Genomic DNA, 12,236 nt, shown 5'->3' with positions numbered 1-12,236 from the left:
TACAATAACAGATGGTCTTAATTCCTGACAACATTTTAGCAACTAAAGTCACATTTAATTTCTCCATCCCCGTCTCAATCAGGGTTTAATTAACATAGAATGAAGCAGTTGATAACAGAAATGCAATGCTACATGTACACACCATACTTCCATTAAAAAAAGTAAGATTTCAAAACTCCCATCTCCCTGGAACCATTACTGGTATTTGCAGATTAAAGAATCAAGGTTGATATGGTTCCTGAGATGTTTAACACGTCTCTGGCCATTGTAAAGGTCTATCTGGAACACAGTCATAAACTAAAGCAGTACAGACAACCCAGCTCAGTGATATGTACACACAAAAAGCCTTTGGATGGAGTTGATTCTTCTTGGCTCCCTTCATTCTAAATAATTTACATCAGCATCGTCTGCAGAGACTTGCGCACTGTAGCCATCTCTTGCTGTTGCTGTTAATAAAAAAAAATGTATTGTTTGTTGAAATCTGACCTAAATGATTTATGATGAATAGTGTCATTTTCTAAATACTATGCTCATGGTCCACGCTCATGGTGCTCATGCTCGTAGTACACTCACATTTTCAAAATGGCACATCAATTTGTATCATTAGCAATGTTTCAGCTAAGCTACGGGTGACATAAGGCATGTAAACAATGTGTTTAGTAAGTTGATCTGTCATTTTACTTACTGTGTCCATGAGGATCTTTTTCTGAAACAGTGCCATTTCCTGGCGCAGCTCGCCCTGTACAGCACCCTGCTGGCTGACATGGGTCTTCTCCATTGTATCAAGGCTCTTCCAGCACGACGAAACAAGGTGGCGTGAGAAAACCAGCTGGGACATAGATTTAAAATCACAAAGTCTACTATGAGAGAATATACCTGGATGTACTGCTCTAGCAGCTGCTTGAGAGTCTTCAGTCTCTGGCTTTGGGAGGCCCTCATGTGCTGAAACATTTTCTGCTGGTGCTGGAACATGCTCTATGGCCGGGAACACACACACCTACACTTAGATGCCTTAGTTACGCCAGTGTAACTCTGTATTAGGTAGAGAATAGAAATTGGTTGAAGATTTTTCAGAGGCCTGACAGAGCAATACCAGTAGTTTCTCCTCGTTATCCTTGGACTTCTGCACATCTGTGTCCCACTGGTTGAAGACTGCATTGAACTGGGTGCAGTAGTCTTCTGTCACTTTACTCCTGCAGAATTGATATCATATAAATCAGGTTACACACACACACTTGCACCCTTCTTTCACTCTACACGTCTAATCACCTGTCTCTTTGTTGGACCCTCCATAACTGCTCAATCTTCTGATGGCTGGTCTTCACAGAGGACTTGGTGAATGTTTCCAAGCGTTTGCGTTTTGCCAGGAAGGCTTTGTTGATGTCCGCTAGCAGCAAGAAGAAAAAGAGGCTCATAGATGCAAAGCAAAATTCAGTGATGAGAAACAATCCCTGTACCAATCAGTGTGCAAGGCCAGAGTATGGAATATAAGGATAGAGAGATTAGAGAAGAGTCATGAAAATCGGATTATCCTTAATACCTCCAAATCTGTCCAACATGGTCATCATATCCCCTCTGTGGATGAAGACATAATATATTAATTGAATGACAACAATATGAACCATAACTTAAATCACACAGGATAATACTGTATGTTCTACACCTCAGTCAAATTAATTTAATTTTGTCAGTGGTGAAAAAAGTACCCAATTGTCACACTTGAGTAAAAGTAAATATACATCACCTTCATAGAAAATGACTCAGGTAAAAGTGAAAGTCACCCAGTAAAATACTACTTGAGTAAAAGTATTTGGTTTTAACTATACTTAAGTATCAAAAGTAAATGTAATTGCAAAAATATACTTAAGTATCAAAAATAAAAGTATAAATCATTAAAAAAATCCTTATTAAGGGATAGAGCAACATTTACCGGGAGGGAGGGGCAATCCAAAATAGGGGAGGGTTGACAAACTTTTTGTGATTTGGGGAGGGTTGTGTTTTTTTTCCTTCCTATAAACAATGGCTTGACGTAATTTTGATATTACCCTAATAAAGTTTAGAAACATTTGTGGAGGTTTGGTATGGTGTGGCTATTATTAAGCTGTAGCTACTGCAGGCCAATGATATGAAGGCAGTGCGCCCCGGCGCTCCAACTGACTCTGACAGTTGAACTTGAGGTGAGGAAGAATGTTTCAGGCCTACCAGTTACTCCTATAATCTAACAATATAATTATTATCTTTATACAAAATATTCTGATCGAACATTAACAAATTACCCTCCTTCTGTACGTCTATATCTGTATAGCAGACAAAGTAGCCATCTGACATAAAGAAATGCATGCCAGTGTCGTACATTGCCACCGGCATATCTCTATCTCTCTGGGGTTAGGCCTAAGCGTCTCTTCCTTTATATAAATATATATAGTGAATTCGGAAAGTATTCAGACCCCTCGACTTTTTCCACATTTTGTTACATTGCAGCCTTATTCTAAAATTGATTAAATATTTTTTCCCCCCTCATCAATCTACACACAATACCCCATAATGACAAAGTGAAAACAGGTTTTTAGAAATTTTGGCAAATGTATTACCAATAAAAACAGAAATATTTATTTACATAATTATTCAGACCCTTTGCTATGAGACTCGAAATTGAGCTCAGGTACATCCTGTTTCCATTGAACATCCTTGAGATGTTTCCACAACTTGATTGGAGTCCACCTGTGGTAAATTCAATTGATTGGACATGATTTGGAAAGGAACACACCTGTCTATATAAGGTTCCACAGTTGACAGTGCATGTCAAAGCAAAAACCTAGCCATGAGGTCGAAGGAATTGTCAGTACTGCTCCGAGACAGGATTGTGTCGAGGCACAGATCTGAGGAAGTGTATCAAAACATTTCTGAACCATTGAAGGTCCCCAAGAACACAGTGGCCTCCATCATTCTTAAATGGAAGAAGTTTGGACCCACCAAGACTCTTCTTAGAGCTGGCCGCCCGGCCAAACTGAGCAATCGGGGGAGAAGGGCCGTGGTCTGGGAGGTGACCACGATCCCAATGGTCACTCTGACAGAGATCCAAAGTTCCTCTGTGGAGTTGGGAGAACCTTCCAGAAGGATAACCATCTCTGCAGCACTCCACCAATCAGGCCTTTATGGTAGAGTGGCCAGACGGAAGCCACTCCTCAGTAAAAGGCACATGTAAAAGACGGCCTGCTTGGAGTTTGTCAAAAGGCACCTAAAGGACTCTCAGACCATGAGAAACAAGAATGTCTGGTCTGATGAAACCAAGATTGAACTCTTTGGTCTGAATGCCAAGCGTCACATCTGGAGGAAACCTGACACCATCTCTACGGTGAAACATGGTGGCAGCATCATGCTGTGAGGATGTTTTTCAGCGGCAGGGACTGGGAGACTAGTCAGGATCGAAGGAAAGATGAACGGAGCAAAGTACAGAGAGAGCCTTGATGAAAACCTGCTTCAGAGCGCTCAGGACCTCAGACTGGGGCGAATGACCCTAAGCACACAGCCAAGACAACGCAGGAGTGGCTTCGGGACAAGTCTCTGAATGTCTTTGAGTGGCCCAGTTAGGGCCCGGACTTGAGCCCGATCAAACATCTCTGGAGAGATCTGTAATGTCTGTATCTATGTATTTGTAAATGTTTTTTGGTAAAAAACAGGGACCACAATCTAAATAAGTCCCTGACTTTATTGTGCAATATCGGTCACTTAAATAAATCTTTGGGTATATATGCATTTTTTTAACTGACAAATACAATCAATCAATCCAAACTGTGCGGCAGCCATAGTCTATTTATTGTGGTGTTGAAAACGCAAACCATGAAATTGAAGTGTCAGAAGTTGGTATGCTTGTTTATTGGTTGTGTGGTGCATTGGCACAGAAACCTGTTGGTGGCAAATTGGTTGCATATATTTTATATAATTATGAATGGCTTTAAAATGTTGAACATCTGAGTTCCCCCTAAATCAAATCACATTCTATTGGTCACATACACGTGTTTAGCAGATGTTATTGCGGGTGTAGCGAAATGCTTGTAATTCCCAAGAGCTAGAATAAAGGCAGCCCTCTCTGTCGGCGCCATTATTAAGGTAGGTGCACACAGGGTAAGCCCTAGCTGATCATTGTCTGCAGCCAGTTCTGATTGTAGTGTAATGAAACAAGCAGGGAGAGTGAGCTCATCTGTGGTGGTTGGTGAACCCTCAACCTTCTGACCCGAAGCCCTGCGTGACATCAACTGTGCTACAAAAATCTGTTGAAGTGGCAAAGTCGATATTCACATTTATAACCACAGTCATTGTTTGTTTGTGCTAATAAACATTATTTTGAGTTAATTCTGAGGAGGGATGCTGTTCAATTTATTTTACAGTACAAGGGGAGGGTCATGTGAAAATATTTTGAACTTTAGGGGGGGTGCATTTTTTTATGACACCTTGAGTTGGACCAGCCCCTCCTCAATTTTGATCTGTCCCTAAGCAAACAACATGGCACAATTTTCGTTTTTTAAATGTATTTATTGACAGCCAGGGGCACACTCCAACACTCAGACATAATTTGCAAACAAAGCATTTGTGTTTAGTATGTCCACCAGATCAGAGGACGTAGGGGTGACCAGGGATGTTCTCTTGATAAGTGTGTAAATTGGACCATTTTCCTGTCCTGCTAAGCATCCAAAATGTAACGAGTACTTTTGGGTGTCAGGGAAAATGGATGAAGTAAAAAGTACATTATTTTATTTTGGAATGTAATGAAGTAAAAGTTGTCAAAAATATAAATAGTAAAGTAAAGTACAGATACCCCCGAAAACTACTTAAGTACTTTACACCACTGCACTTTGTGACAAATGCTTGGCTTACCCTTTGGTGATGTCAATGTCATCATCTGCCTCTGAGAGACGTTTCCTTCCTCTCAATGTCTCAGCCTCAACTACTGTAACAAAAAAGAAAGTAGACTATTAGATAGTATGTCATGAAGAAAAAAACACATGATTTATAGGCTACCAGCTTTCAGGAATAACGTTTACTACCTTGAAGGTTTTCTTTGTTGAAACTCCCATTGAAGTCCTCCATATGGGGTTTGCCTGAGGTGGTTTTAGTGCCTTTTGCTTTGCCTTTCAAAGCACATCCCTTGTGAGTTGCCATCTTTTGCTGGTTGACAATAAAAAAGATAAATGTGCTACAGAACTGGTTCAACTGACAGCTTTTGCCTATTGCTAACGTTATGCTAACCTCGAACAAAGCTAGCTAGCTACGTTAACTAGCTTGTGTGAAAGCAACCTGACCTATTTTGGCCTAAACAAAACAGGCTATCAAAGTAAAAATCCTTATTTTGCTAAAGACTTTTGTTTTAAACTTGTTGAAATATATGGTAATATAAAAGCGAGCTAGCTTCACTGCCCTACCATTTTTTTGGTTAAAAGTAATATACTAGGTTCGAGAGCTTGCGCTAAAGCGAACAAAAACACCTGCGCGTGAGAAACCTTGACCCGCCAACTGAGCGCGGGAACAAATTACGTTACTTTGGTGCATATAGGATACAGTGTTTTTCTTGGTAGAAACATTGTTACAATTTGAGACTGCGCTCTAGTGTTACTTTGTGTAAAGTGTTGATATCTTGTTTTAATGTCTATGGATGATATTTATACTGTTTGTGACTTTTAGTTGATTCAATGGTCCATACTAAATTGTCCACTAAATTTCACAGGGTAATGCTATTACCGGTATGAATACAGGGATTTGTATTAAGTGCTTGACTTGGCGGGGGCTCACGAGCTGAGAACAGGTGTTGTGCCGAAAAGCTCCCCTCTGCCAGAATCCCCCCCCCCCCCCCACCCCTTCGCGTGAACGCGCACGCACACAATTCTTCATTGCTGTGACTTACTTGCTAGTTGAGATTTCTGATCAGTTAGGCTGCGTTTCATTTTATTTTTATGTCGGTTTGATTGCGGGGAGGCACTAGTAATGTCTGTATTTGTGGCAAGTGTATTATTCTATAAATAAATCTCTTTGCCAAAATTCGTAATCTCTCCCATGTCTTATTCGACTAGTATTTGTTCTGAAATGTTTATTGCTTGACTACATTTTACTCCCTCCTCTATGTTTAATATAACACACATATATTAATTATTCATTTTGGTTGCCTATCCTGACATGAAGTTTGTTCTACAGAAAGTATTAGACTCTGATGTGTTCCACAGAAAGTACACTGCTCAAATAAATAAAGGGAACACTTAAACAACACAATGTAACTCCAAGTCAATCATACTTCTGTGAAATCAAACTGTCCACTTAGGAAGCAACACTGATTGACAATACATTTCACATGCTGTTGTGGAAATGGAATAGACAACAGGTGGAAATTATAGGCAATTAGCAAGACACCCCCAATAAAGGAGTGGTTCTGCAGGTGGGGACCACAGACCACTTCTCAGTTCCTATGCTTCCTGGCTGATGTTTTGGTCACTTTTGAATGCTGGCGGTGCTTTCACTCTAGTGGTAGCATGAGACGGAGTCTACAACCCACACAAGTGGCTCAGGTAGTGCAGCTCATCCAGGATGGCACATCAATGCGAGCTGTGTCAAGAAGGTTTGCTGTGTCTGTCAGCGTAGTGTCCAGAGCATGGAGGCGCTACCAGGAGACAGGCCAGTACATCAGGAGACGTGGAAGAGGCCAACAACCCAGCAGCAGGACCGCTACCTCCACCTTTGTGCAAGGAGGAGCAGGAGAAGCACTGCCAGAGCCCTGCAAAATGACCTCCAGCAGGCCACAAATGTGCATGTGTCTGCTCAAACGGTCAGAAACAGACTCCATGAGGGTGGTATGAGGGCCCGACGTCCACAGGTGGGGGTTGTGCTTACAGCCCAACACCGTGCAGGACATTTGGCATTTGCCAGAGAACACCAAGATTGGCAAATTCGCCACTGGCGCCCTGTGCTCTTCACAGATGAAAGCAGGTTCACACTGAGCACGTGACAGACGTGACAGAGTCTGGAGACGCCGTGGAGAACGTTCTGCTGCCTGCAACATCCTCCAGCATGACCGGTTTGGCGGTGGTCAGTCATGGTGTGGGGTGGCATTTCTTTGGGGGGCCGCACAGCCCTCCATGTGCTCGCCAGAGGTAGCCTGACTGCTATTAGGTACCGAGATGAGATCCTCAGACCCCTTGTGAGACCATATGCTGGTGCGGTTGGCCCTGGGTTCCTCCTAATGCAAGACAATGCTAGACCTCATGTGGCTGGAGTGTGTCAGCAGCTCCTGCAAGAGGAAGGCATTGATGCTATGGACTGGCCCGCCCGTTCCCCAGACCTGAATCCAATTGAGCACATCTGGGACATCATGTCTCGCTCCATCCACCAACGCCATGTTGCACCACAGACTGTCCAGGAGTTGGCGGATGCTTTAGTCCAGGTCTGGGAGGAGATCCCTCAGGAGACCATCCGCCACCTCATCAGGAGCATGCCCAGGCGTTGTAGGGAGGTCATACAGGCACGTGGAGGCCACACACACTACTGAGCCTCATTTTGACTTGTTTTAAGGACATTACATCAAAGTTGGATCAGCCTGTAGTGTGGTTTTCCACTTTAATTTTGAGTGTGACTCCAAATCCAGACATCCATGGGTTGATAAATTGGATTTCCATTGATTATTTTTGTGTGATTTTGTTGTCAGCACATTCAACTATGTAAAGAAAAAAGTATTTAATAAGATTATTTCTTTCATTCAGATCTAGGATGTGTTGTTTAAGTGTTCCCTTTATTTTTTTGAGCAGTATATTTGACTCTAGCCACAAAAATAAGGAAATTAGAGGTGTGGGGGGGGATTTCGGCAAGGCCATTTTCTTGCCTGCCGAAATTCCCCCCCCGTTTCTATCTTGGGACTGCAAGGCCTGGCACACTTCTGAATCATTTTGGTAGCTCATGTTGACCAGTAGTGTGTGCCACAGAAAGCAAAATTAGAGTATAAAGAAACATAAACATTTATTTTAGAAACATTTTGTAATGTATAAGAAAATAATTATAATACACAAATATTATCACACAATAATACAAACATCACAGAAAGTTAAGTTTGTTAACAAACATTAAATAAGAAATACACATTTCGATATTTGCATAATAAGATACAAAATGACAGTAAATCGAATATAAAAAGACAATAAATCACATAAATATTGGAAAGCTGCAACAGATCGACTGAACATTTAGTCCACTTTTTATGGAAGTTGACCAGGGAATACCATTGCCTGGAGCTCAAGCCTAACCTAGTCCTGACAGGCAGCGCAGACATAATCCTCCAATGATGGGATGGTTTTCATACAGGACTGGTGGAACCATCGTGGGCAGCGGTCACAACCAATCTGAAATTTATGATTACTTTTTTTTATATATTTAAAACATTAAATACATTTTCTTGAATTACAATTATTTCATTATCAGACAAAGCGGATGATGCTACCTCTAGAAATATTACTGCTTATACAAATTCGTACTCCTAAAAATGTGCCTTTAAAATTGAACAAGCAATTACGCAGTTAGTGTCTTCCTCATTATTGTCAACCTCCACACAGAAGAGGCACAGTTGGCTCAGGTCATCTAGCAAAACATAATGTCAAGTAGTCTATACATCTTTACATGTATTTTTCAGAGAAAACAGGGAACAAGGGAATAGTATAGGTTTCTTGTAACATAATTATTTAAATACATGTGTTTTAGTGGCCATCTAGTCAGACGTTGGATCAAAGATAATCTTGAAAGGTCCATATAAATGTTGTTTTTTAAAAATATACAATTATATTAAATTAGAAATTGAACATTCTGGTGTTTTGGAGGAGAGTGACTGCTTTTTCTTCTCTCATTATGTTAACATCTTTATCCGTATTTGAAAAGACAATCGACTCCTCCTTCAGAACACATTCAGCAAACTGGAGAAAACATTTGATGGGCATTTCAGTTTTCCCAACAAAATGATGTTACACTTAAGATTCTAATTCGCAAGTATACAAAGACACAGCTATAATATAATTTTACAGTTCTGTTTTGCTTTTTAGTCAGTATACTTTCAGTAGGTTAATTGTACATTACTTATACTCTCATACTTACTTTCAAGGCAAAGACCCCACAAGAAGTAACATCTTGTTGGCATGGGTGAGGAAGGGTACCACACGCCCATCTGGAGATATTACACCCCTTCTCTCTCAGGAATTATCTGAACATATAAATTATGTTAATAAAAGTACAGCATTTTGAAACACTTTATTGATTACAATATAGAGATTAATAACAGAGGGGAATCTGAGAATGCAGGGATTCCAGCAGGGTGTGAGCTGAAGTAGTCAAATCTGGAGTTGACAATGGCTGGAATGTAAATGACATGTGCTCATCTGGGATTATCTAACATCTGAGAATGGGCAGGCATTCCCTCGGTCTTGCTGATTATGTGCTGTCATCCAGGTGGAAATGACACCTGCATATCTGATGTAGGAAAAGAGATAAGAGAAAAGTTGAGTGTCCTGTGAATATGTTTATGTATATGTACTGCACATGTATATATATATATATATATATATATATATATATACTGCTCAAATAAATAAAGGGAACACTTAAACAACACAATGTAACTCCAAGTCAATCACACTTCTGTGAAATCAAACTGTCCACTTAGGAAGCAACACTGATTGACAATACATTTCACATGCTGTTGTGCAAATGGAATAGACAACAGGTGGAAATTATAGGCAATTAGCAAGACACCCCCAATAAAGGAGTGGTTCTGCAGGTGGTAACCACAGACCACTTCTCAGTTCCTATGCTTCCTGGCTGATGTTTTGGTCACATTTGAATGCTGGCAGTGCTTTCACTCTAGTGGTAGCATGAGACGGAGTCTACAACCCACACAAGTGGCTCAGGTAGTGCAGCTCATCCAGGATGGCACATCAATGCGAGCTGTGGCAAGAAGGTTTGCTGTGTCTGTCAGCGTAGTGTCCAGAGCATGGAGGCGCTACCAGGAGACAGGCCAGTACATCAGGAGACGTGGAGGAGGCCGTAGGAGGGCAACAATCCAACAGCAGGACCGCTACCTCCGCCTTTGTGCAAGGAGAAGCACTGCCAGAGCCCTGCAAAATGACCTCCAGCAGGCCACAAATGTGCATGTGTCTGCTCAAACGGTCAGAAACAGACTCCATGAGGGTGGTATGAGGGCCCGACGTCCACAGGTGGGGGTTGTGCTTACAGCCCAACACCGTGCAGGACGTTTGGCATTTGCCAGAGAACACCAAGATTGGCAAATTCGCCACTGGCGCCCTGTGCTCTTCACAGATGAAAGCAGGTTCACACTGAGCACGTGACAGACGTGACAGAGTCTGGAGACGCCGTGGAGAACGTTCTGCTGCCTGCAACATCCTCCAGCATGACCGGTTTGGCGGTGGGTCAGTCATGGTGTGGGGTGGCATTTCTTTGGGGGGCCACACAGCCCTCCATGTGCTCGCCAGAGGTAGCCTGACTGCCATTAGGTACCGAGATGAGATCCTCAAATCCCTTGTGAGACCATATGCTGGTGCGGTTGGCCCTGGGTTCCTCCTAATGCAAGACAATGCTAGACCTCATGTGGCTGGAGTGTGTCAGCAGCTCCTGCAAGAGGAAGGCATTGATGCTATGGACTGGCCCGCCCGTTCCCCAGACCTGAATCCAATTGAGCACATCTGGGACATCATGTCTCGCTCCATCCACCAACGCCATGTTGCACCACAGACTGTCCAGGAGTTGGCGGATGCTTTAGTCCAGGTCTGGGAGGAGATCCCTCAGGAGACCATCCGCCACCTCATCAGGAGCATGCCCAGGCGTTGTAGGGAGGTCATACAGGCACGTGGAGGCCACACACACTACTGAGCCTCATTTTGACTTGTTTTAAGGACATTACATCAAAGTTGGATCAGCCTGTAGTGTGGTTTTCCACTTTAATTTTGAGTGTGACTCCAAATCCAGACATCCATGGGTTGATAAATTGGATTTCCATTGATTATTTTTGTGTGATTTTGTTGTCAGCACATTCAACTATGTAAAGAAAAAAGTATTTAATAAGATTATTTCTTTCATTCAGATCTAGGATGTGTTGTTTAAGTGTTCCCTTTATTTTTTTGAGCAGTATATTTGACTCTAGCCACAAAAATAAGGAAATTAGAGGGGGGGATTTCGGCAAGGCCATTTTCTTGCCTGCCGAAATTCTCCCCCCCCCCCTTTCTATCTTGGGACTGCAAGGCCTGGCACACTTCTGAATCATTTTGGTAGCTCATGTTGACCAGTAGTGTGTGCCACAGAAAGCAAAATTAGAGTATAAAGAAACATAAACATTTATTTTAGAAACATTTTGTAATGTATAAGAAAATAATTATAATACACAAATATTATCACACAATAATACAAACATCACAGAAAGTTAAGTTTGTTAACAAACATTAAATAAGAAATACACATTTCGATATTTGCATAATAAGATACAAAATGACAGTAAATCGAATATAAAAAGACAATAAATCACATAAATATTGGAAAGCTGCAACAGATCGACTGAACATTTAGTCCACTTTTTATGGAAGTTGACCAGGGAATACCATTGCCTGGAGCTCAAGCCTAACCTAGTCCTGACAGGCAGCGCAGACATAATCCTCCAATGATGGGATGGTTTTCATACAGGACTGGTGGAACCATCGTGGGCAGCGGTCACAACCAATCTGAAATTTATGATTACTTTTTTTTATATATTTAAAACATTAAATACATTTTCTTGAATTACAATTATTTCATTATCAGACAAAGCGGATGATGCTACCTCTAGAAATATTACTGCTTATACAAATTCGTACTCCTAAAAATGTGCCTTTAAAATTGAACAAGCAATTACGCAGTTAGTGTCTTCCTCATTATTGTCAACCTCCACACAGAAGAGGCACAGTTGGCTCAGGTCATCTAGCAAAACATAATGTCAAGTAGTCTATACATCTTTACATGTATTTTTCAGAGAAAACAGGGAACAAGGGAATAGTATAGGTTTCTTGTAACATAATTATTTAAATACATGTGTTTTAGTGGCCATCTAGTCAGACGTTGGATCAAAGATAACCTTGAAAGGTCCATATAAATGTTGTTTTTAAAAATATACAATTATATTAAATTAGAAATTGAACATTCTGGTGTTTTGGAGGAGAGTGACTGCTTTTTCT

The 12,236-nt window shown here is 41.4% G+C and overlaps 1 protein-coding gene across 2 annotated transcripts; it reads right to left on the bottom strand.

Annotated features, from left to right (window-relative positions):
• Nucleotides 1–195: 195 nt before the first annotated feature.
• Nucleotides 196–5,486, bottom strand: LOC106583485 (synaptonemal complex protein 3). Of its 2 annotated transcripts, none has more exons than XM_014167717.2 (8): nt 5,046–5,486; nt 4,876–4,945; nt 1,541–1,575; nt 1,270–1,387; nt 1,094–1,193; nt 877–975; nt 686–790; nt 196–446 (listed from the first exon to the last, which is right to left on the bottom strand). In XM_014167717.2, the coding sequence occupies exons 1-8, from the start codon at nt 5,158–5,160 to the stop codon at nt 393–395; spliced, it is 696 nt and encodes a 231-aa protein (XP_014023192.1). In that variant the 5' UTR covers nt 5,161–5,486; the 3' UTR covers nt 196–392. The 2 variants fall into 2 exon arrangements, with proteins under 2 accessions (XP_014023192.1, XP_014023191.1); XM_014167716.2 differs by having other exon boundaries at nt 198–446; nt 4,876–4,948; nt 5,046–5,485.
• Nucleotides 5,487–12,236: the final 6,750 nt, after the last annotated feature.

This window comes from Salmo salar, chromosome ssa22 (genome assembly GCF_905237065.1).
Source record: "Salmo salar chromosome ssa22, Ssal_v3.1, whole genome shotgun sequence".
Taxonomy (NCBI): Eukaryota; Metazoa; Chordata; class Actinopteri; order Salmoniformes; family Salmonidae; genus Salmo; species Salmo salar.
This window is presented reverse-complemented; position numbering and strand designations above follow the sequence as displayed.